Below are 25218 nucleotides of genomic sequence, written 5' to 3'. Positions count from 1 at the left end.
GAGCCTGCCTCTTCTCATTCACCCTGCCTTCACTGCGATCACCAGAGACAACGCAGGCCCACTGTCCTTCCTCCCTCCCCAGAGGGCCACCTCCTCAGGGCCACAGGCCACACATGCTGTCCACTCTAATGTCCCCAGCACACAGTGTCCCACTGAATCCACTGGCCTCATCTGCACTGCAGTCTCAGCTACAGCTTTCTTCAGCTGAAAAAGATTCTTGCCTTAGATTTGGAAGCTGCATTCTGTCTCCCCTTTGGAGACCCCAGGACAACCCACGCAACCCCAGCAACCCCTGCTAAAGGATCCCTCCTTCCTGGCTCTGGCCACAGTCTCGCCCCACCCCTCCACGCCCCACCCCTCCACGCCCCACCCCTCCACACCCCACCCCACGCCCGCATCTTGCTGTTGAATAGTCATCCCCTCTTTACTAGTACCTGAGGTGATGCTACCCATCTTTCCTCTATTGGAATTCTATCAGTTCCAGGATGCAGGGACACTTGTCCCCGGGATGAATGCAGGTACATGCTGCTCATGCACCCAGTTACTTTCCTGGGTATGGCTGGCAGAAAGTCCAAATAATGCACAAACTACCCACACTTGTAAAACAATCGACCATTACAAACTCTTTCACATACATTCTTATCGGAGTATCTCTAAACTGCCAGAAGGGAGCCATCCCCATCTTACAGATAAAGAACCCAAGACTCAGACATTCCTGATGTGGGTAGGCAGGCCTTCAAGCCCAAGGCCCTTCCTGCTGAGCCGCACTCTTCCTGCTACAACTGGGAACAACCTCCTCCACGATGGAGCCACACCTTGCTGTCCATCCTGGGCACTCTACTCTCTTCAATTCCTAGGCACACCCTAGCGCGGAGCCTCTGCTGTTTTCTGATATCCACTGCCTCCTACACACACACACACACACACACACACACACACACACACACACACACACACACACACACACACACACACGGTGTGGCCTCTCCCAACCATTCCAGGCTACAGCTCCGGGCCTTACCTGTGAGTCTGCCTTCCACGCCCTACCCTTCTCATCTCTCCCGCCCCACCCTAACTCACTATCACCTCCTTTAGGGTAGGGATCTGGGCTTAGTTTTTAATAACCTCTAGGGCCAAAAACAACAATCAAAAAAAAAAAAGCCCTTTTAAACTACACCAACTGGCTGATCTAGTTGGACAAGTATGAGCTAAAACTTTCAGTAGAACAGATCTGTCCACCAGATCTATCCAACCCTAGCATGTTTTCATGTTCACACAGAAGCTGTTAACAGAGCTAAGCCACAGACTCCCGTTTCAAAACACAGAACACAAGCCCACCTCCAAATCGGGGCAAATAAGCTATTACTGCACTAATAACACAAGCTCTCCTATTCCCGTGTCTTTCAATGCAGGCGGCACTCTGCTCCGAACCCAGCGGGCCTTAGCGCCTCCCACTTTAGCTCCTCCTGCCTCCCTAATGTGGGCCCAGGTGTAAAGAGGACAAGACCCTACCCAGTCACATGCTGGATAAGCAACAACACAGAGCTGTGCCCAGTACCCCTTGCTCTCAGAGCTTGAGCTTAACCACCACATCCCCAGACTACTTTTTGCTTGGTTTGATAGCATCACTCAAAACCCCAATTAACCATGTAAAGGAATATTTATTTACAAGAGGCCATTATAATTAAGGCCGACTAAGTGCTTTATGACCTACACACCAGGAGCCCCAAGACATTACTTGTTGTCTTGAACTACATCACAAGACCAGTAATTTTGCTGTGGCCTTTCCCTGTCTCTCTGAAAGAGCACGCTGGGACAAGCCCCAGGGGCCAGTGACCACGAATAAGCCTGCGGGTTCTGGTTCCTACCTGACCTGTGCAGTTTCCTAAAGGCGTGTCTCTGAGTAACAGCAATGGAGCTCAGGCAGATAGGGTCATCCAAAGCCAAATGTTTCTCTTAGCCATTATACCTTGTTCAGATCACACCCAATGACTCACAATTAAAGGGGTTGGGGGACGACGACGACAGAGTTCTGGTTCTACCCCTGACCCTGTCTTTGATGTGACCTTGGGCCACCAACACTTCTTCTTATCTCCCAACAGTAAGGACATCTCTATCCACTGGCCATTTTTAAAATGATCACAAATCCCACGTTGACTCAACACAAACCTAAAAGTGTATGTATACATATACAATCAGTTCATTTAAAAAAAATTAGACTGACTCATTGAAAAGTATTCTTCAGTTGACAAAGCAACTCAGAATAACAAGACACCATTCCAAGGACTGCAATAAAGACCCTGTTCTTCTGGAGTCAGAACAGGGAAAATAGGAAAGTCCCCGGTTGTAAGGACTGTCTCCAAGCAACCCGGGGATTTCATTCACAAAGTGGCTGCCAGAGCTTGTCAAATGTGGAGTGTAATCATGTCCCAGAGATCGGACGGCTAACATTTCAGCTCACAAATCACATTTGTCCTTTACAGGAGTCCAGTCTCTGAATTTTCCTTTCAAGGAGACAGACCGGGAAGCTATATACACTAGACCTGTGACCTTCACATTTGATACATGGAGGCTGCCTAGCAAACTTCTGCCAAGGGAATATTTACTTTATAATTACTCACCATTTTTAATATTTTATACTCAAACACATAATATCCAGGATGTTTGTATATATGCCAATGCATAGCAGCAATATAATCAATGTTAGCTTTCTTAGTAGATGCTAACAAGCAGCTCATATTTCCTTTGCAAAGGAAAAAGTAACTAATTGCCATCATTTTTCAGTAAAGTGTTTTTAATAAAAACCAGGAAGAGATAAAGTCCATGTAACAAGCTCGCACCCGGCTGAGTGCTGCATCCACTTTAGTACCTTCCAGAAGCTTAGGAAATCCAACTTTTTCAGTGTTTTAAAAAGGAAATTAATAGAATCACAGCTTTTTTCCCCGACAGCGATAACTGAAACAACAGGGTTCACAGCTGTGCCAGAGGCCACTGGCCCAGGACAAGTATGGGTTCCTTTTTTCCCATGGTAAAGGCTTTCTAGCTGGGCATAAGGCTGCCCAGAGGACAGTTTCTCCGAGCACGCCCCTATTCTCACCGGTGATGCCACACCCAGTCCTGCTGAGTGAGAAGTCCATGGCTGCTTCTAAGGGCCTTCCTTAAGAGGCAGCACAGCGGGCATGTGACTAGTTCCGCCCTTCATTCCTTTCAGACCCCTGCCCAGAATATGCATGCTGTCATATGGGATAACAAGGCTGAGGCCCAAGGTGAACAATTAGAGAGTGAGCCCCAATACTGAGGACCCCGAAGTCACTAAGCATAATGCAAAGTCCAAAGAGGGTTCTCAGGATTTTTCTTTTTTGCTATGCTGAGTATCGGAAATGCTCTACCCCTCTGCTATATCCCCAGCTGGGCCTTTTTGTTTCTCTTAAACCTATGCCTAGAAGTAGGCTATTGTGGAGAGAAGTGTAAACTCTACATAAACTTGACAAAAACCAAATAAAGTATCTAAATAGTTACATGACTTACAACTCTACTGCACTCAGACATTTACAAAACCTTTAGGGACCAAAGTGGTTTGGGGACCAGTTAAGCAGCCCAATGGCAACCTACTGTAGACAGACATTTCCCCTTTGGTTTCTGGGTTATTGGGGGACCTAGGCGATGGGAGTCAGGGTTTACTACGCAAAGAGTGGACAGAGCAGTGAGGAGGGACACTCAGGCTGTCTGAGGCAATATTTACTAGAATGGAAATCGTCCCAAACTTTCACACCTAGTACCACTCACTCAGATATCCTGGGTTAGTTGTCTGTGGGCCTGTTATTACTGAGATAATGTGGTACATGACTGTAACAGCTACTATTTCCAGAAAACCTGCACCTTGTCATCTGCACCATAACAGCCAGGTAGAGCAAGACCATAATCAAAACTACCGAGGGAGTTCAGGAGCATGTGTACCAACACGGTTTGTCTAAACTTTTTAGTGGGTGCTTAAGGATCGATGATGCCTAATCACCCCAGAGGACCACCCCTTTTCAGTACGAATACCCTTGGGGGACCAGCATCATCCAAACCATGTTTTGCAGGAAACTGGAAAAACAATGGCTACCTCTAGGACCAGCAGGGTGACTATACACCAGGCGCAGGAGGATGACTTCCACTTTACAAACTGTTTGTACCACACAACTATAGTAAATTAAAAAAATGTGATTAAAACATACTGTCAATTGATAGACAGAGGAGTCACTGGAAATCTTGCAAAGAAAACGGCACAGGCCATAGAGGTAAACCTTGTAATTGCATAAGACAAGCTTATACATGCTATCTCTGTAGAGTCAGCTACAGGCAAAAAAAAAAAAAAAAAAGGTCAAAGATTAATTTTTACGGCCCGTCCTAGAGGCATGACAACCGACTGGGAACACACACATACCCACTCAACGAAGGTAGGACCTGACAGTGACCTGCACATGAAAAGCTTGAAAGACACTGAAAACACAGGCTGATGCTTTGAGGGGCAGGGCATCCCAGTGGTGGGCAGCAGCCAAGTGAGGTGCAGCTCAATCCAGCATTGAAGAGAGAATTCCCAACAGTCTGAGCGTTCCCCCGCCCCCAACACACAGCACTCTGGACGGCGGCTAACTGTAAACACTCAATACAAACTCCTCATGCCTCCCCCTTACAGGGCAGTCAGACAATTCAGGGAGCCCCAGCTTTTGGAGCGGAAGCATGGCAAGTACTTCTGTTGGGGTCCTAAAGCCTGCCTTTGGAAAGCACTGGCACTGCCTGAGCGGGCTGTGTCATCACCTCCCATAGGAGGAGCTGAGTTTACTAGGCACAGGGTGAGTCACCAGCTGAGTCAGAGGCCTCACCCACCTTTCATCTAATCTAGAGCAATATGGGGAGGGGAGGACTCGTTGATCAGAAAGGTAACAGAGGCTGTGAGACCAACAGGACACACCTGGGGCGTCTGCACTTCCCATCAGAAGACAAATCCAAGCCTAGCAATGCCTGTCACCTCCACAACTCTCAAGGAGGAGAAAGAAGCGTATTGCAGGCTTGGACAGTGACATCTTATAAAGACAGGGCATAGAGGCTGAGCGTGCCTCTGCTCCGGAGTGAGGCTGGGGCAGTGACACTTTATATATAAAGACAGGGCATAGAGGCTGAGCGTGCCTCTGCTCGGGAGTGAGGCTGGGGCAGGGGCCTGAGTGGGAAGACCGTAGGCACAACCTTGAGTGTAAAGGGGATTGTGGGAACCAGACTGATGCCTTGGAGAAATCTCAAGCCCCCATTTCTTCAGCCTACAAAACAAGAGTGGTAGACTCCAACTTCATCCACAACCTAGGCAGGAAATAAATCACTCTAATGGTAACAAAAGTCCCCCAAGGCGGGTAGCTGTGCTAGAATATGCCTGTTCAAGTACAAGGACACCTGAGTCTTGCACCTTGGGTTTCAATGTATCTTAAGTGACATTTTCATTTCTGAAAAGACAGACAAGTGTCAAACTCCAAGTTAAGGTTCTGAGAAAAAAAAGCCTGAGCCCCATCAGCATTCAGTGGCCTCATGTGAATCCTCAATGCTTTTCCTGACAGATTCAGAACAACTTCTGAGAAATCAGCCCTTGAGGACCAATAAAAAAAACACACACACACACACACACAAAAAAAAAAAAAAACAAGAGAGCCCCTCCCATGTAACAAATGAACACAGCCAAAAGGAAGCAGGGCGGACGAGTAAGAGATGCATTTCTAGGAGGTCTAAAGTCGACCTTGCTGAGGTCCACTGCCCGTACAATTGGAGATCCCTGAACAAATAGGTACTTTCTCGCGACCTTTGACCCCTAAATGTGTCACTGTCATACTGCACCCCAACTTAAGCATTCAGTTTGCAACTAAAGGCACATTTCAGTTTCATTTTAAAGCACCACGAGCTAGGAAGGTATACTATCAAGATATGAGCAACCAGCTAAGACGGCCAGACTTTTTAATCAATGCAATTTTCTCTTCAACACAACAGAGAACTTGTTAAGACAAAATCTTCTAATTTCTCATAGGATGCCAGGGTCCTCCACAGGTGGGGCCAGGCAACAGCTGTCGACTTCAACTGGTACCTTTATCAACGTGGCAGAACACGCTGTAAAGACTGAATTCCAACTTCTACCATAAATGTATCAAGCTTAATTGTACTGCACTCCATTAGATACAGTAGCAGATAATAGGTAATTCAACACCCTCTACGGAATTAAAGTTTAGCTTGTCATTATGTTATGGTCATTTATCATTTCCAAACATCACAGTACAGGAAGTAGCAGGGTGGGGGAGCCGGGAGATGGCTCAGTGGGTAAAGGGTTTGCTGCACAATCCTGAAGACCCGAGTTCTGATCCCCAGCACCCACATAAATGCCCGGGGTCATGCATTCCAGTAACACCAGCAGTGCCCAGGGAGTGGAAACTGACAGATCCGGGTGGCTTGCTAGTCTGGATAAAATGGCAAACTCCAGGCTCAGTAAGACCATGATCCAAAACATAAGATGCAAAGGGACACATCAACTTCTTTTCTCTATACATACATGCACAGGTACACACATGTGCACATACATGTACACTATGTGTGTGAGCACACAAAGCATACAACAGTGTGAACATACTCGACACTGTCAAACTGCTTAGAAATAGGTAAGGTAAGAAACTTTTTGTCATGAGGTTCGTTTTATCCTTCTTTTAACTAGGGTGTAAGAATCAGTTTAAAGACCTGGTCAGCCCATTTTCTAGGAGTCATGAATGTACATGAGGAATTAAATCAACTCAAAGAGCCCTAGAAATACCTAGTTTGAGGATATATTATTAGACTTGAACCAAACATCAACATCTTTTGAGGCTCCCACACTTCTTAACAGTGACCGTATCTATCCAGGAGACATTTTCAGAGTACTTTTCATACAGAAGGGTTTTGAGCAGGGCAAGCGGGGCAGTTTCTCTTCCATGCAAACAGTCCACACTAGCGGAGCTGACCAGTGTGACCCTGAGGAATCCTGCAACTCAGCAGAGCAAAGTGCTGTGGTCCCTGGGAATTCTGCCAATTCTGCCTGGAGCTGCCCTCTCTTCTCAGCCACCATGTGAGGGCATTTTAAGAACTAAGTATTATTCGAAAGGCATGATCACAGAGCCCAGGTTTAATTCTAAAGATCCTCTACTCCATCAAAAGGCAGGCAGACGCCTATGGCAGTGGGTCAGGGCTCACTGCTACTACTTCCTGCCACCGGCTTTTGGGAGGCCTCAGTCTTCTGTCCTCAGAAAAAGGTTAGACTGGCTGGTCAATGCTCCTCAACTCGTTTCATGAAAACACTCAATGACCCAATGATGGAGACAGGTGAACATGTACGAATGACAGCAAAAAGTCACTGTCAGAAGCTGGAAAAGTCAATAAAAGCTTCATGTCTCAACATTTAAAAATTCATGTCCTCCACTCTGAACCATAGTGATAAAGGCTTTAAAAACTAAAAAACCAACTATGCCACTTCAGGAAGATGATCCATTTGTATCCTACCCAGGATGCCAGCATCCTGATTATGCATGTAATTTGAAGATGTTACTATTTTTTTCAATTACTAAATGCCCATGCCATTTATTTCAATGAAGAGATTGAAAATGACAGAAGGAGGCTGAGTGTGGTGGCGCACACCTTTGATCCCAGCACTCGGGAGGCAGAGGCAGGCACATCTCTGAGTTCGAGTCCAGGCTGGTCTACAGAGCAAGTTCAGCACAGCCAGGGCCACAGAGAAACCCTGTCTTGAAAAACAGAAAATGGCAGTAGGACAGTGATGGCCTGTCCTCGTTTCCCACCTCTCTGGCAACTCAGCCAGGTCACAAGTCATTTTAAAAGAACAGTGTGGGTGCAGTCCCCAACACCAGGGCAGGGAGGCTTTCAGTATTTTGGGCAGCAATGAGCGTTAGCTAAACTGATTATAAACTGAGTCACGCAGTCCAGGAAGCGAGGCCCGGCCTGGCCACACTGCGTTACCATACCCACTTCTACAATGCTCACAGCATGTACCCACCATCGTACACCCAGGTCCTACTTCAGCTTGAAGAAGTCAACAGACCGCACCGGCCAGACAGTGCCAGATGTTGCGGCCACAGCTACCTCCATTCAGGGGAGGCTCTCGATACACCTCAACTGAGTCTTGTAGGAGTGCAGCACCATAAGAGCTGTGGCTCTTTGTAGCTCAAATATAGCCCAAGGAAATGAAGACCAGCACACATTTTTAATGTGTGCCTATATCTTCCATCTTTCAAGGCCCACTGTCCCTTCATGCAGACAATGTGATGATTCCCATCTACCTGTGAACTCCCCCCACCTCTAGATATATAGGGAAACATAACCTTTAACCTGATTCCTAAAACCTCCCCCACCAGAGGATCTACATCTGTACCTCAAGGGAGCACAAGAAGGCTGTTGTTTACTGGACAGGATAGGCAGTCTATAAGAACTCAAGTATTCACAGTCCCAGAGGCAGGGTGACTCAAACTACAATTGACTGATGAGGACAAGTCAACAGACACTAAGAAAAGGTCAAGGAGCTAGGATTGAGTCCGTGTCCATCAGCATGTACAATGTGGTCTTACTCTTACCAGTGTCCTAATTTGCCTTCTATTGCTGTGATAAGACCATGGCCAAAAGCAACTTGGGGAGGAAAAAGTTTGTTTCAGTTTACGCTTGTAGGTAGGCCACAGGACAGGGCAGGAACCTGGAGCTGAAGCGGAAGCCATGGAGAGCAATGCTATTGGCTTGCTCCCCACGGCTTGCTCAGCCTGATTTTTTAATCAAATCAGAACCTCCTGGCCACAGGTGGCACTGCCCACAGTGAGCTGGATCCTCCCGCATCAACCTTTAACCAAGAATATGTCCTGCAGATTTGCCTATATACCAGCCTGGTGGAGGCAATTTCCCAACTGAGATTCCTTCTTCCCAGATACGTCTAGGTCTGTGTCGAGTTGACAAAAACCACTCAACACACCAAGCAAACTCCCATGCAAGTATTGCACAACCAGGCTCATCAACTAATTATCTGCTGAGAAATGCCAAGCCCTCCACCTACCTACCCCTATGCCTTTCACTCTATTTTCCTTTCTTATTACAAGGAGCCACTGGCTCCAAATACAAGACCAACCCCTCAACTGCAGTGTCGCTACCCCCCACCCCAGTAGCAGACATCACACCTCCAAGCTGCCCTCCCTGCATTAATTTTCCTTTTCTGTGGGATCGATCATCCTCAACAAAACTGCTCACTATAATTTTCTCAAAAAAAAAAAAAAAACCCACAACCAAAACAAAGTCTCTGCCATTTCCCGAGACTGCTGGGCTCTGCTCCTGTACAACAAAACTGCTGTGTCTCCAGACTTCTCCTCTCTAGGCAGCTACCAAACCTTCCACCCGAACTTCAGATCCATCACTGCCAGTAACTGCAAGTGTTGTGCCTAGAAATCCCAAACCTAACATGTCCCAAACCAATGCCAGCTCTGTCCGTCAATGCCATCCCTTCCCTCATCCTCCCCACACCATCTATAACCTCACTCTTCCAGCAGCTCAAACCTGGGATACATCCTTTAAGTTTTCAATGAATATCTGTTGAATGGACCACAGCTATAAAAACAAAAACAAAAAACCAGCATAGGTTGGCTATGATGTCCCTGACAGGTCCAGAGCACATTTGAGTCTCATGTTTAAATGAGGATAAAATCCCTGTGTCTTTTAGACTGAATCAGAAAGCAAATGAGAATCAGTACGTGTGTAGACACACACACACACAAATAAATGACCTTGCAGAGCTCATTTTCTTATCCTATGGCACTGAAGAAAATTTACCTCAGTCAGTATTCAGCTGCTGCTGCTAAGCTAGAGGTACAGTGTGTGTGTGTGTGTGTGTGTGTGTGTGTGTGTGTGTGTGTGTACATGTGTGTGTGTATGTGTGAATGTGAGTGTGTGCGTGTGTGTGAATGAATGTGAGTGTGTGTACATGTGTGCGTATGTGTGAGAGAGAGAGAGAGTGTGTGTGTGTGTGTGTGTGTGTGTGTGTGTGTGTGTGTGTGTGTGTGTGTGAACATGAGCATGAGTGAGTACGAGTCTGTGTGTGGGATGGACCAATGTCTCTCTCTGCTTCCCTTCTGGGAGTATCCCCTGAGTAGTAGGATACCTCTCCAAATTCCACAATTCTCTCAGTAGCAGCCCTAGGCCCTTTCTAAACACAGCACAAGCATTTTCTTTCCAAACAGCCTTATCTTACAGGTATGGGAGATGGCCTTACCGGGTCCTTGGCATTAAGACTCCTCTCAGATATCTAAAAGGTGTTCTGCTGACCTTTGGCCTATCTATTTCTGGAAACAACTTCACTCCTTCCCAGACTCCCTGCTCCTGAGCCTCTAGAAGGGCCCAGAAGGGTTCAGAACCATCATCTGTATTTCCAAGTTCAGATAATGCCTCTTCATCAGCCTGACTGGTACAGTTTGGATCTTAAATGCCCACAGGTCCAAATTTCTCTCTCCTCTCTATCTTCAGTCTCTTGGTAATTTTGGAAAACTGCTTCAATGCCTTCATTCTACAGAGACAAGCAGCACATTCCGTGTAAGCAGTAGGTTAGACCAACATCTGACATATTAGCAGCAGAGAGACTTCAACAAAAAGGATAAACAGAAGAGCCTCATACTGAGACCCACCCCTTCCACCTAGCTGCCCATATTCACTTGATTGAGGGCCTTAGCACGATGATTTATAAGAGCCACGAAGATTGATCTCATCCAAAGGCAGGGCGTCCTGAAGAAAAGGGCAACGTGGTACTTGGCTTGGGAGTCTCAAGGTTAGAGACGTCCAACCCTCGGGGTCTAAAGTGCTTATCGTATTTGCCTGACACTCAGACAAAGAAACAGTTAAGACAACCCTACTCCCAGGAACAGCCTTGTCAACAAGAAGAAACCATGGTGACCTGGATATCACAGCAAGCAAAGATGTGAGTAAATTGGCAATGTCTTGGGCTTCATTTAGTACCTAGTCTCCATGTCACAAACCTATGTTACCTTCTCAAATTACTTCTAGTATTATTTTTCCTTTTACTCTCTTAGCCTTAGAAAGAGTAGTTCTCTAAAGTGTTTTTTAATGCTGTATCTGATATGGGTTTGATTCTGTGTGTGTGTGTGTGTGTGTGTGTGTGTGTGTGTGTGTGTGTGTGTGTGTGTGTGTGAAGTTTCAGATTGTAGGAAATGAAAATATAGCTACCTGGTTGATAAAGTAAGCATGCAAGCAGCCCTCCTGGCTCCCCATTACCTGCTCTGGCCCTCTGCACGGGTCTACGGGTCTTAGTGGAATTCTCCCTACCCCCTGAACTTCCTTTCGTAATTAACTGGCTTAGAAAGTTTTCTCATCGGTCTGTTTACCACATGAAGGCTTAGAAACAGTTTTTGTCAGAGATTTAATGACACGAACAGAGATTCACACACTAGAACCCAGCACAAAGTCAAGGTGGGGAGGGTCCTCTCCCGTGAAAGCCACTGTCCTATGGATCACCATGTTGTTTTGTTTATCTTGCCTTATTTATCTAGACAGAAGAGCCAGACAGCAGCAGATGAAATGCTGGTTACCCCATCCTGCAATTAGGCAGGCAGGGACTGAGTTGGATACAGGCAGGGACTGAGTTGGATGCCTGGCCCATCTGCCTTCCCCAGTTTGTAACCCATTCACTTAGCCTCTCACATTAGCTCTAAGAAGGCTGCTTGAAGACTGAAAGCCAGGTTAAACGCTGTTTCCTCGATTTGCCACACATCCTTCAACCTTGGGATGACAACAATTAGATGCATTTGTTTTTTTTTTTTTTTTTTGCACAAGTTCCTTCCTACCAAACATTAACAATGAATGAAGGACTTTGAAACATAAATCAGCCTTGGAGAGAGTGTAAATGGCTCAGGAGCCCCACCCCAAATAAGGGAGGCTTGACAAGTCCTGGCCATCGGATAGTTGGCCATCCTTACTAATGGGCCCACCCCTGTTGCTGCCCGATCCACCCTCCAAGGGTGTTGTCTGCAGTCACCTGGCTGCCATGGAGCCCTTCATGCTTTCCCACACTTCTGCCCACTCATCTCCTAGGAATTCTGGGACCTCAGAGGGATTTATTCACTGCTTCACGGCTACAAGACAGGGTTTTTCTGAGATCAACCATCCAGTACAAGGTAACAGTAACCATACTGGAAGAGGAACACACCAACACTAGCCAAATCAAAGCCAAAAGAAGGGTGCACATTCATCCCAGATGGAACTAGGAGGGTTTCCATGCATATTTGACAAGCACAAAGTGTTTCCTCCAGCCAGAGCTAGTCTAAGGTGATCGAGGTTATCCTTGCTATAACAGGAGAGAAGGGGACAGAGGTTAAAAATCCTGCACATGGCCATAAATAGCAAAGGACAGAACAGGATGTAATCCCAGCTAGCCCTAAACCCTGTACTTCTCCATATTTCACAGGCTACCTTCAAATAAAGAAGGAGGCATCTCTAGAGCAAACCCAGAGTTCTGCGGGAGCAGAATCTAAGGTCACACAAACAAAAATCCCAGAAGACTACTTTGTACAGGAGAGCCCCCAGGAGTTGACCTGATAACCAGACATGTAAGAGCCTCTAAGTACCTTCCAGATTTAAAGTTATCTGATTCTAGGGCTGTACCCAAACCCAAGGGGAATGGAGCTAGTCACATACCCCGGCACTCAGTCCTCCCCAGAACCTGAAGGCAGTGTCAACCAACCCTAAAAGACTCCCATTCTGTGGCTCTTGGGTCCCCTGAAAGTATTGATCTGGTAGTCAACAGTGCACCTAAGGAGTTAAACATACCCAAGACCACTTTACTGTCCTCACTATTAGTTCCCAAGTGCCCCCATGGGCATTCCCATCGGGTCTCCAGTTGCTGTCAGGAGGTTGATTCTAGCTGTATGTCTGGCTAGACTCAACCAGGCAACTTAGCAGACCCTGAGCATCCTCTGCAGCTCAGAACAGTTTGTCTCTGGAGGTTAAATTCTAAAGTCTGCCTTCAGGGCAAAAGACAAATGTCATTTAAAAGAAAAAAAAATCACTCCTGAAAAATCCCTTAGCTGAGACTTGTTCACTAAGCTAGAAAATAAGAATTTTTATGTCTCTTTGCATCATGCATATAGCTTCCCTTTCCCTAGAGACTGCAGACCCTGAGCCCTGAACAAGGAATGGCAAAGCAGATGGCTCCCTCTCTCTCCCTTCAGCAGGAAGAGTGATTTCACAACTTAAACTGAGTGTATGGTTTAACCTCTTTGTATCTGGAAGGCATAGCTAGGTGCTCTCTGACAAAGAGGAGCCTAAGGTCCCCTGCCCTCACAGAACCTATAACCCAGTTAGAGATTACATCATCCCCTGAAGATGAATAAAGCTTTAAACCTCAGAACTGCCACACATGTGCTGCCCACATTCAAGGGATGAAGAAACTGCTCTAGGGTAGGATATTTCTTGGGATCTGATTTTTTTTTTTAAGATGGGTTGACTCAGCACAAATCATTGTTTCATGCATACCTGGTAAGCAAAATAACAGGCCCCATTGTCCCTAATTAAAATGCAGAAGAATTCTGCATATTGGCCATATTGGTCACAGAAATGTTAAATCCAGGTCCTTAATCCACATACAACAGAATTCCAGTACTTCCCAAGTGTAAAACCTTAAACAGTATTGTACTGTTTATTTCCTCTAAGTCTCCTTGTGGCTGCTTCTCCTGACTCTCAGGCTTCAAGGTGACACAGCAGTTCTTAGAAGATGGCCCTGAGCCACGCGGCACTCTGCTAGAAGGGATGAATGCAAGGAAGCAAGTGACCCCTGGGTAGAGATAGTCACATCATTTGGCCATTAGGAGTTTGATCCATAGCCAGTTGCAATAAGGGTAAAAAGGAAGAAAGTTCATGCACTGATACTTAAATAGATAGCCCTGACCTATACAAGAAGCAGCTCGATGAATCAACACACATTTCCAGAATTCAGCAGCTTGCCAATTTCTCTACATCTGAAGGACATTTCTGATTTTTCCTCTTATAGATAGCATAAGCACGCGCCAGAAATACCACCTCCCAATCCAGACTTTGAAAAAGATTCTGTTCAAGTAGCTATAAGACTTTGAGTAAGACACTTCCTGACCTTTGGCTTCTGTTTCTTCATCTATAATGGGACAAACAGACTAGATGATCTCAGTTTAGGAAATAGGACTTTTAAAGGCGGAATGTCACAAGATCAAGTAAAACCAACAACCAACACCCAGAGAGAACAGAAGTAACAGTAGGTCTGGGAAGCTCCTGGAAAATAGTGCGTAGAGTAAATGACCAAAAGACCAACCCAAAAGAAAACGAAGATTCGGAGTCAAGTAGAATCTCTCCAGGAGCGGACCTCCTCCCAGGTTCTGCCTTGTGTCATGTGGAGATTCATTCCTTCCCAGAAGAGCTGAGTGAGTCACAGGCTGGATATACCCAAAGCCCTAGCCATGCACCTTTAGAGATGACTGAACCCCACCTGCCCAGGACAGACTGAAGATTGCGGGGCTCACACCCGACCTCAGTCACTCACCTCTCTAATAACCTATGGGACTCTAACATGACTAATCTCCTGGAAACCTGGATGCTGCGTCGAGTACCTAATTCACCTGACCATCCCAAAGTTCAGCAATACCCAGTGTCACTGAATATATAGGGGGGGGGGGGGGGGAAACTTATGTTAGGTTTTCTGTAACCATGCATTTATCTGATATTCCCACAGACCTTCTGTCTCAAAGTCACTGTTCAGGAAGTTTGCTTCTGCAATGACTTGAAGTCTGAGGTAAATTAAGTTACTTTGGAGTTCATAAATGTGATCGAGAGTTTAGGATATTAATTACCCAAGCAAGGGCCTTCGGTTTTAATGTGAGGCAGTCTGAGAATCACAAATGCTGTGTAATTCCAGGCATCTAACATAACAGGCCCACAATTTCTACTTTTTTTTTTTTTTTTTTTTTTGGTTTTTCGAGACAGGGTTTCTCTGTGGCTTTGGAGGCTCTTGTAGACCAGGCTGGTCTGAACTCACAGAGATCTGCCTGCCTCTGCTGAGATTAAGGGTGTGTGCCACCACCCCCCAGCCCAATTTCTACTTTTAAACGAATCACCATCAACATTTCCATTTAAGCAGCAGGTGTCCATGGGGGGGGGTAGGACACGGGACACAGGACACACACTGGGCAGTTTGCATGCTCTTTTAATCTTCACAACCACCCAAGGAAGCAGAAACATCTCCACTCTACAAGTGAAGAAACTACCGTTTAAAGCAAACGAATAGCAGCAGCATAAGTGGCCAAGAGGAAACCTAAATTCAGCTTTCCACCTCTCCCACCCCACCCCAGCCCCCAGTTCCCTGAGATCTTCCCAATGGATCCGGAAACTGGGCCCAGTGTCCCATCAGGGTCACTGGCTGTCCTTTACACCCACATCCTTCTCTGTAAAAGGAAGCCATGGGGGTGATGGGGGCTGTGTGTGCTGACTCCTTAGAGCGCCTATGCTACTCTTGAACCTGGGATGCTTTGACAGGGTGAGAGGTACCAGACACAATCCACAGCCCGAGATGCAGTTCTGTGCACAGCTCCCTGACAGTGGGTCTGTCTCTACGCAGCTGAGGGTCTGGCCAGCCACTGCCCTCCACCAGCCTCCAAGGAGTACTTAAAGGCCTCAGGCCTCAGCCTCAAGAGGAGCTGCAGCAGCTGTAATAGCAGAGAAACCCAGCGGCAGTGACAAGTTTTAGCAGGCCCAGGGCTGCTGCTTTAATGACAACAGATTCCTGACTAAAGGCACAATTTGCAATCTCCATCCCAAGGACATTTCTTGCTCCACTTATCCCCCATGGCAATGTCTGCTTGGGCTTGTCTCAGGAAGTCAGCCTCTGTGGTCTCTGACACCGGGAAAATGTCAAAGAGAAGGAATGCTTTCCCTCTGTGGGCCCACAATCACTTCTCCATGTGGGTAACGTGTGTCTGTCACACATGTTTTGAGACATGTGAGACATGTGTGACAGGGGGGAAAAACTTTCACTTCAGATTTACAGCGTACCAACAATTATTTCCGAGAGAAAGCAGACTGAGACCCTCTTCCTGCGTGGGACCACCCCACCCACAGCGGATTTCTCTGCTTGGTGTCATCAGGAAAACCTGACCTTAAGATTCTCAAGTCCACTACACGCATAAACTTCAAAGTTGTTAACTAGCTGAAATCGGGGTTGTCTCCAGTTAAAAATCATATTGGCCTCTCCCTCCCCCTTGACTGCACTCTGCCCTCTCCGCTCTGCTGGTCCTGGAAGGACCTGGGTTCAACTCAAGGCCTGGGAGGGGAGGAGGATCTTTTGTTGTCAGAAAGAGCTTCGGGAGCATGGATCAAGAATGCAGCCCCAACTGCGGCTGAGGCGGCCAAGCTCCAGAAAACCTTCCCCGATCAAAGAACTGGGTCATGTGGGAGCCAACACTGTTTAAAAGGGAGAACCAGTCGCTTTCTCCTGGGAGCATTTGTGGGGGATGATTGTCACTTCAGAACCTTCTTTGCTAAGGCCCTGCTCAGATGGGTCACTGTGGTCTAGCTCCTCCAGTACTGGGGACCATGAATTCTTGGGTGTTGCCGAGCGATCAGGGAGCTGGGAGGGGGAGCTAGCACACCGTTGAAGCAGCTTACTTTCACAGCTGAGCCAGCCCTGCGGAACAGGTGCTTTTTAAAAAGCCTGTGAAAGTAGAGGCTCCCACTCGGCAGGGAACAGTCACACAGGACAGTTAAAAGTGGCTTCCCAACTTCCGCGGGGCGCACGAGCCAGGGTGGAGACAGGACGATCGGAGAGTTTGAGAAAGGCCTGGATCTCCCTGAAAGACTTCCCGCAACCCAACGTCCCATCACCGTCCCCGGCGCACACGTGAGGCTCAGCAAAGCGTGCCACCTGCCGGGGTCCGTGCAAAATAAGCCCGGAGAGGAGAACCGCGGAAAGCACTTGGGGGAGGGGGGGAGGTCCCGGGGCTGGGCCTGGGGTTTCCCCCACGTTACTCTTCGCTCCTCGGGGGCGCAGAGCGCAGGGCGAAGGGCGCGGAGGACGCGGCTGGCCGGGCCCCGCAAGTTTTGGGTCGGAGAAGTGCAGGCGGGCCAAGGTAGGGCCGGGCCGGGCAGGGCAGGGCTGGCCCTCGGATGGGCTCTGGGCACGCGGAACGGGAGGCAGTAGGGCGCGCCCTCGCTCCCCCTGGCGCAGCGCGGCGCCCGGGTTGGGTGTGGGAAGAGTCGGGAAACTCACAGCCGCTTGTCCTCAGGCTGCAGCTGCTGGTGCATGGCGAGAGAGAAGCCGAAGAGACTCCCGGGATCCCCCGATTTCCGGATCACGTTGTCCTCACGGGTGTCCAGGTTGAAGGCTGCGCCCAGACGGGCCAGAAGCCCTGCGGACAGGTAGAGCAGGCACAGCCGGCCCGCGACCGCCATGGGCGCACGCGATGGGAGGGACGCAAGGAGCTGCTGCGGCCGCCGTGCGCGCGGGCTCGGGGCCGGGGCCGGGCTGCCTGGCGCGCCTCTGCGGCCACTTCGCCTCGGTCGCCCTGCGCGCGGCCCCACCCCCGGCCGGCTCGCGCTCTCCGTCCGGCCGCTCCCCCACGCCTGCAGCTCGCAAGCGCTCAATGAGCCCGTTGTTCTCTAGAGACTCTCAGGCGTTTTATCAAGTGACGAGGGCGCCGGCCCCGCCTCGCCCCGCCCCGCCCCGCCCGAGGCCCGGCCCGCCTAGGGCACCTTCCTGCCGGCCCCGCCCCGCAGCGGCGCACCCGCAGCTCCCTCCCACCGTCCCGCCACCTGCCCGGAAGGGCCCCCTGCGTCCCGGAGTCCAGGAATGCTACCCGGGGCGTCTTCCTACCTGTCACCGAAGTGAAGTCCAGGGCGCCTGAAGCCGGCAGTTCTAGGAGCTGTGGGCCGATGTACAAAGTCTTACTTGGCTCATCCATTCTGCAGGGGTTCAAGACGCACCTAACCGTGCCCAGCTCTTGCGGATGGATTGGCGCCACATACTTGCTGGCTCCCCAGGCACTCGAGCGTCGAAAACGTGACACTAGCACACTTCGATAGTACTGTGCCGTCTATCTCGTTCAATCCTAGGAAGTGGGATTCCCTTGGCAGATGAGGAAAGAAATGGAAACTCAACCTTGCTGACTCTGAGTCCTTTGATGTGGGGCTCTGGAGTTCAACTATTTATTGTCCCCTTTAATACCCAAATTTCCTGGTTTAGTTAGAAGAACTGCCTAGAGATGCTCTTAGGTCCGTGTGGGGTGGCTTGAAGGCTGTGCCACCCGGGCATAGGGTGAGGCTTCCAGGGAGGTGTTGGTTTTTGAGGCATCCTTATTTTAGGAAAGAAAAACTTGTTTCAAGGATATGAAGAACTTGGCTGAGAACAAAAGTGTACATTTTAGTGTCCCATCGTCCCCAACCCCCAGACAGTGTTTCTCTGTGTAACAGCCCTAGCTGTCCTGGAATTAGCTCTGTGAACCAGGCTGGCCTCGATCCACCTGCTGACTGGAATTAAAGGCATGTACCTCCACTACCTGGCATTAGTGCCCCACTTTTATTACCCTCTGACATTTAGCACTTTTTTTCATTATGAATGTAGGCAGAAAACCACAAAAGCAGGAGACTATGTTATCAAAAATCCAGTCATCAATAGAAAATAGTTTTCTCCAGGTCATTAGGTTGTTATAGATGTCTCAAATTACAGTTGTCATCATGTAACCCTCTGCTAGATCTTGATGTATGTCAATAAAGAAGCCACAATATATTACTATAGCAAAAAAAAAAGTTAACTTTCTGAGATTTTTAAAAATATAATTGGTTTTCTTCTTAAAATACATATGTTGATGGGGCAGTGGTGGTGTATATGTTTAATTCCAGCACTTGAAGATAGAGGCAGGTGGGATCTCTGTGAGTTTGAGGCCATCCTGGTCTACAGAGTGAGTGGACAGCTAGGGCTACACAGAGAAACCCTGTCTCGGAAGAAGAAGAAGAAGAAGGAGGAGGAGGAAGAGGAGGAGGAGGAAGAGGAAGAGGAGAAGGAGAAGAAGAAGAAGCCGTCCCCCCCCCACAAAAAGAGAGAAAGGGATTTTCTGTATTTGAATAATTCAAAATAGTTCTAGTTTTACCAGTATCTTAGTTTTACCCATATACTTACGAAATAAAAATTTTGTTTATTTAATATCTCACAGTTAGTAGGTGTCTTACTTAGGTTTTTATAGCTGTGAAGAAACACCATGACCACCACAACTCTTATAAAGAAAACATTCAATTGGGGTGGCTTGATTACAGTTTCAGAGGTTCAGTCCATTATCATTATGACAGGGAAAATGGCATCGTGCAGGCAGATGTGACTCTGGAGCTGAGAGAGCTACACCTTGAAGGGAACAGGAAGTTGACTGATAGTCACACTGAGGGAAGCTTGAGCAAAAGAGACCTCAAAGCCCACTCCCACAATGACACTTCCTCCAACAAGGCCACACCTCCTAATAGCATCACTCACTTTGGGAGGGGGGGTGCATTTTCTTTCAAACCACCACAGTAAGGGAATTTTCAAATATTTTGAAAGTACTGGTCACCCATAGAGAAATGTGGAGAATCTGTGCCATGTCCAATATCGTTTCAATTCCCTGGGAATCTGAATCATTTTGCTATCAGAGAATATCCAATTTGCTGCTTTTTATGCAACATAGAAACCCTTGCATTTTGGTGAAACATCATAACCCAGGCTTACACTTCCTGGGAACTCTTCAAGGAGAGGCCATGTGTCAGAGGTCAGCACAGTCTGTGGGACCTTGTTCTTGCCTCACATCCTGCCTCTGCCTTATGTGAACCATGTGGTCCTTCATGTTTTCATTTTCCCAGCTCTGCAGTGTGAATAACCTGCCTTACAGCTGCATAGCTATAGTAGGGGTTAACAGAGTCAGCGAGACATGATATGGCGAGAATGTCACACTAGTACCAGCCGCCACTCAGGCTCAGACTTTCCGATATGACAGGTCTCAGGTGCTAGGCATGCTGACCCATATTATAGCTTTGTAAATAAAAAACAGACATTAGATGGTTCCAAATGAGGCAATTCTCAATGATACATGTTAGTTTGTGAGAGTTTTCCCATGGCACCTTTTTTCTTTTTAAAAATGTTAGGAGGTTTTCTCCTCCATATGGAACTGTAATAGTTCCTTTTTCTTTTTTTAAAGTTGTTTTATTTGTTCTAAATTACAGTGTATCTTACTGGGGCAAATATCTTGTTGGTTGAAGTCAAAAGAATCCCAACTGCCAGCTGTCCCTTATTTTAACACCCAGATCTATTTTAAAGTAAATTGCAATTGAATGTTTCTAATTCACTTACAGTGAGGTCATAAAAATGTTACAGACTGCAGAGTATTTCATGGTGCCATTTTAGGGGGAGATTTTTTTTCCAGAGAATTTTTCTAAGCCAGGAAGCCACATTTTGCCAGCCAGGAACAAATTTAAACCTTAAATGAATCATTGCAGTGAGTTCCCAACTCTTAAGATGAGATCTCCAAGTGGCAAACTTGGTTCTTCATCCCAGACGTTATTAGAAAGAAACACCTCTCGGGTCACATATTGGAAAAGCTAAGAAGGAGTTATTTTAAAATTAATTCATTGAAGGGAAAAATTACTTGCTTCGTCGGTCAGTCTTTTGTCTCCGTGACAAACTGTTTAGCTTGAGGAATTCTGGAAGGACTTACCTTGGTTTTCCGTTTAAAGACTCCAATCCACCTCTATCTCTTGGCTTCATTGTCTCTGGGCTCTAATGAGGCAGAGCATCATGGCGGATGGGTGTGGGGAGCAGAACTTTTGACTCCATGACTACCAGGAGGTGGACAGAGAAGGGTCCAGAACAAGAAACGGCGCCCAGGACAAGTTCCCAGAGACCTTCTTCGGTGTAGGCTCCACCCCCACGGGATTCCATCACCTCCGAAGAACTCTGTCAAATAGTGAATTCATCAGTGGATTAATCCAGTGATTAAGTCAGAGTCTCAGGACTGGAACTGGAGTTAAAGGCAGGTCTGAGCTGCCTTGTGGGAGCTGGGAATTGAACCCAGCACCCCCTAGAAGAGCAGCCAGTACTCTTAATTGCTGAGTCCTTTTTCCAGCCCTGGTTTTCTTTTTGAGAAAATGCTTATTTTTACTTTATGTTTACTTAAGTATATGTGCTCCAGGTGTGTGGAGGTACCTGAGGAGTCCAGAGGAGAGTGTCAGATCTCCTGGACTTACAGGTGGTTGTGAGTCACTTGACGTGGGTTCTGGGACCCAAACTCCAGTCTTCTACAAGAACAGAAACCTCTTAACCCCCGCTCCACCATGCCTGCCCCCTAGGACTCACCTGTAAAAAGTTCAGAATGCTTACGTGACCGGATCGTGAGAGAACTAAATGAGACAGTGTGTGGGAGATGTGTAGCTCAGCATCTACTCGTAAATACTCACTGAATAAATAAAGCAGCGGTGTGAAAACAACAGAGCAGAAAGCACCCCGGAAAACAAAAGAGATGTATCAGGCTGCAGGCATTAAACACAGATAATATAGGAATGAGATCACTTAGATTTCTCTAAGTAGAAATCATTCGTTGTGGTTAGAGCTTGTAAACAGCCCCTGTCAAACCATCGTTTCTCAGCACCTGAGGTTGTGTTTCTCGCTGGTTCGGGACAGTGTCCATCTTGCCAGTGTCTGCAGAAACAACAAGGCACACTGAATATGGCTTCCATAGCTGCAGAAGAGACAAACAGCTCAGGGAACCAGCTGGTTAGGAGGCCTGGTGGGAGAAAGAGGTGAAAGCAGAAGGACTTTTCTAAGAACTTCCTGAATCTTCCTCTTCTCACAATCTACTTGGTCAGGGGAAGAGTTTGTGCAATGCATTGTTCACTGCCAACTGAAAAAGCATCCATATTTTCTTTGGAGATTTATGTTGGTAATGCATATTGTTGTAGATATTGAAGAAGCTTACACTACTAAAAGAACATGCTGCCGGGCGGTGGTGGCACACGCCTTTAATCCCAGCACTTGGGAGGCAGAGGCAGGCAGATCTCTGTGAGTTCGAGGCCAGGCTGGACCGACAGCCTCCAAAACAATACAGAGAAACCCTGTCTCGTAAAAACCAAAAATAACTAAAAGAACATGCTATTGGGCAGAGAAATCAGACCCTACACTTAACTCTTCTTTAAAACCTTTGAATCTGAGGTTAGGCATATAAAGACACAGGCCTTAAGTCCTAGCACTCATGTGGCAGAGACAGGAGAAAGTGAGATAGTGAGAAGCCACTTGGACTACAAGAAACCCTCTCTCAAATTCAGAAATTTAAAAAAAAATGAATCTGGAAAGCAAGCCACTTGCCTATGAACAGTTGAGTTCTCAGTAGGTACTTAACAGATCTCTTCTACAGGCACATTAGCAAAACATTTAAAGACAACTCTGTGGAGTGTGTAATGTGAACTGCATAGAACAAATAACAAAGAGAAGAGGGAAGAATGCAGAAAGTTGAACCACTGACTAGCTAAGAATGTCCCTATAACAATGGCTTTGCTGTCCTAAACCACATGACCAAAAGCAAAGGGCCAAATGTTTCTATATTAGATGATGCATTTCTGGGCATTCCCTGGTGACAAAGGAGAGAACTTGGCTCATTGATGTTTATATCATATTTTTTTTTTAAATCTCTGGAAGTCAGGGTGCAGTGGTACATGCCTGTAATCCTAGCTCTTAGAAAGCGGAGGCAGGGGATCAGGAATAATCTATAGAAACCCTGAAGTCGGTGTATCTCCTCAAGACGTCTCCTCCGTCAATGTCTAGAGACATAGAAACTGGAATGTTTGTTGAGAGACACTGCCTGTGTCTGACCAAATTAAGAATCAGGATTTCCTGAGTTCTGCTTTCATAATACAGACCACTCCCTCAGGCCCCTCTTCAGCCTTGGCAGGCGAAGAGTCCACTGAGACCCCATTTCCTGCTTCCAAACATGGAATTGTACCCTCTTCCCAAGTGTGATCTTGATACAGTGTGTTTTCTGACAGGAAAAAAGCCACCAGCAACATGTTAAATTGGGATGTTTGTGTATAAACACATGCTCTTCCATCTATCTCCCTGCCCAGGGAAGGATATAAACTAAGGAAACCCACACAGAATGTGTGCCTTCCTAGAAGAGGGACCTTCCTAAGGAAGGTCCTAGGGAAGAGAGCCTCCACCCCACTGTTCTAGAACCTTACCTTCCTCAAGTAACCATGCCACCCCTGGTTGCTGGCGGTTGTAGAAACCGTTGGATCAATGACTCATCTGTTGAAATGGGGGTAAAGTACTGGAGAGAGAGACAGTGACCTCTTTGAGCTTGAGGGGCTTTTAGAATTTACTTATTTACATGCTGTAAGAAGTCCGAATGCCGTCTATTTCTCTGAGTCTTTGGTAAGGCTCTGTTACAGTAAGCTGATGGCAGCCCTAGTAATCATAATCAATTTCAATCTGGGTTTGTTTAGTTTAGAGTTCTGAGACAGGGTCTCACTGTGTAGCCCAGGTTACCCCTGAGTTTATGATCTTCCTGAACCTTCCCAGTGCTGCAACTGTCACCATGCTCAGGCTCCATCTATATTTTTAAAATAATTAAAATTCAGGAAAGTGGGATGGGGGGTGGCTGGAGAGATGACTCAGTGGTTAAGAGCACTGGCTGCTCTTCCAAAGGACCCAGGTTTCAATTCCCAGCACCCACATGGCAGCTCACAATTGTCTGTAATTTCAGTTGCAGGAGATCTGACATCCTCACACAGACATACATGGAGGCAGAACATCACTGCACATAAAATAAAATAAATAAATCTTTTTTTAATTCAGGAAATGGAGTTATATATTATTTTATAAACATATTCCAAAATTCAAGTAGCTTAAACATACTGTATACATATGTATATGGTGTGTGTGTGTGTGTGTGTGTGTGTGTTCCAGTTATTTTTTATTTTCCACCTAGGATAATAACTTGGAGAGAGAAGGCCATAATAAGTAGGTTATCTATCCAGATTCTTCATTCTCAGACAGGTCATCATAGACAAGCTTGATACGTCTTATTGAATGGTATGGTTTATCTACTTATATGGCTTCATGCTATAAAAAATGTCATGTTTTGAGGGGGGAGGAGGATAGGGACCACATAAGTCATTTCTGTATCCACAGTGCCCAACACTGGGCTAGGGCATAAAAATTACGACTAAGAATGAGTGGCTATGAGATGGACAAGATGACTCATCGGGTAAAAGTGTTTGTTACAAAAGCCTGGTGACCTGAATGTTTTGGTCTCTTAACCCCAGGGAAACGTAGAAGAAAAGAACTGAGTCCCCCAAGTTGTCTTCTGGCCTCTACACGCACATACATCATGTGCACAAGACTTCAAGAAATGACTGACTATGGTACTTAAGAGTTTTCACCAATCATTTTTACACTAAAACTTCAAAAATTGGTGGTACGGTTTTTGTCTGCTTTAGGAAACGCATCACCATTGTATTATATGTTTAAAATGAAACATAACCAACAGTGCACTCTATCCAAAGGGCACAACATCCCTTCCCAGGTCAGTAATTCCCAAAGAAGTGGAAAGCCCCTGCATCAAGTCAGCCAATCAGCACCGACAGGGACTCGGTTCTCTGAAGCTGTGATCCAACCAGCGCTTCAAAGATGCCTGGAAAATGTGGAAGTGGATCTCTCATCTGGAGTGGACATGCTTAGCTCAGGGTTTGGGGGGTTTGAAAGGAGAGCGGAGGAGGCGAGAGTGCTTCAGAAAGGGTCACCTTGTCTGCAAATCCGGAAGCTGAACGAAACAGCAGAGTCTTGGGAGGACCGGTGTTTCAATCTCGAGTCTGCTGTCCCAGAGTGCCCACAAATCTGCCAACCCCAGTGTGAGCCTCATTGTCTCCTCATCACCCGAAGGTGTGAGACGCAACGTAGGAAGGAAATGGTTCTAACGGTGGGCTCCCTGGACGTCCCCTCACTGGCCACCCTCCCCAACAGTAAATACCCAGGCTGCCTCGGCATCCTGTGCCATCCCTATCGCCACTACACAGGCTCAAATGGAAGGAAGCCTGGAAAGGGTTCCTGGGAGAGATGTGCTCTGAGTCTCAGAGAAACGTGGCTGAGGTCTGTGG

The 25218-nt window shown here is 47.0% G+C and overlaps 1 protein-coding gene and 1 long non-coding RNA gene across 3 annotated transcripts in view; one reads left to right on the top strand and one right to left on the bottom strand.

Annotated features, from left to right (window-relative positions):
• The window catches only part of Itga6 (integrin subunit alpha 6), a 66133-nt gene extending 48518 nt beyond the window's left edge, over positions 1-17615 (bottom strand). Inside the window, exon 1 of one of the 2 annotated variants that reach the window (XM_040745567.1) lies at positions 17327-17615. In XM_040745567.1, coding sequence (XP_040601501.1) covers positions 17327-17508 — 182 coding nt within the window. In that variant the 5' untranslated portion in view covers positions 17509-17615. The remainder of the gene's footprint in view (positions 1-17326) is intronic. The other variant, XM_040745568.1, reaches the window with a different exon arrangement.
• LOC121140381 lies at positions 16453-18972 on the top strand. The gene is made up of 3 exons (XR_005877189.1): positions 16453-16989; positions 17343-17475; positions 18025-18972. It is a non-coding gene; the product is annotated as an uncharacterized LOC121140381 (long non-coding RNA).
• The last annotated feature ends 6246 nt before the right edge of the window (positions 18973-25218 follow it).

Source organism: Mesocricetus auratus, unplaced genomic scaffold, assembly GCF_017639785.1.
Source record: "Mesocricetus auratus isolate SY011 unplaced genomic scaffold, BCM_Maur_2.0 Super-Scaffold_100004, whole genome shotgun sequence".
NCBI lineage: Eukaryota > Metazoa > Chordata > Mammalia > Rodentia > Cricetidae > Mesocricetus > Mesocricetus auratus.
This window is presented reverse-complemented; position numbering and strand designations above follow the sequence as displayed.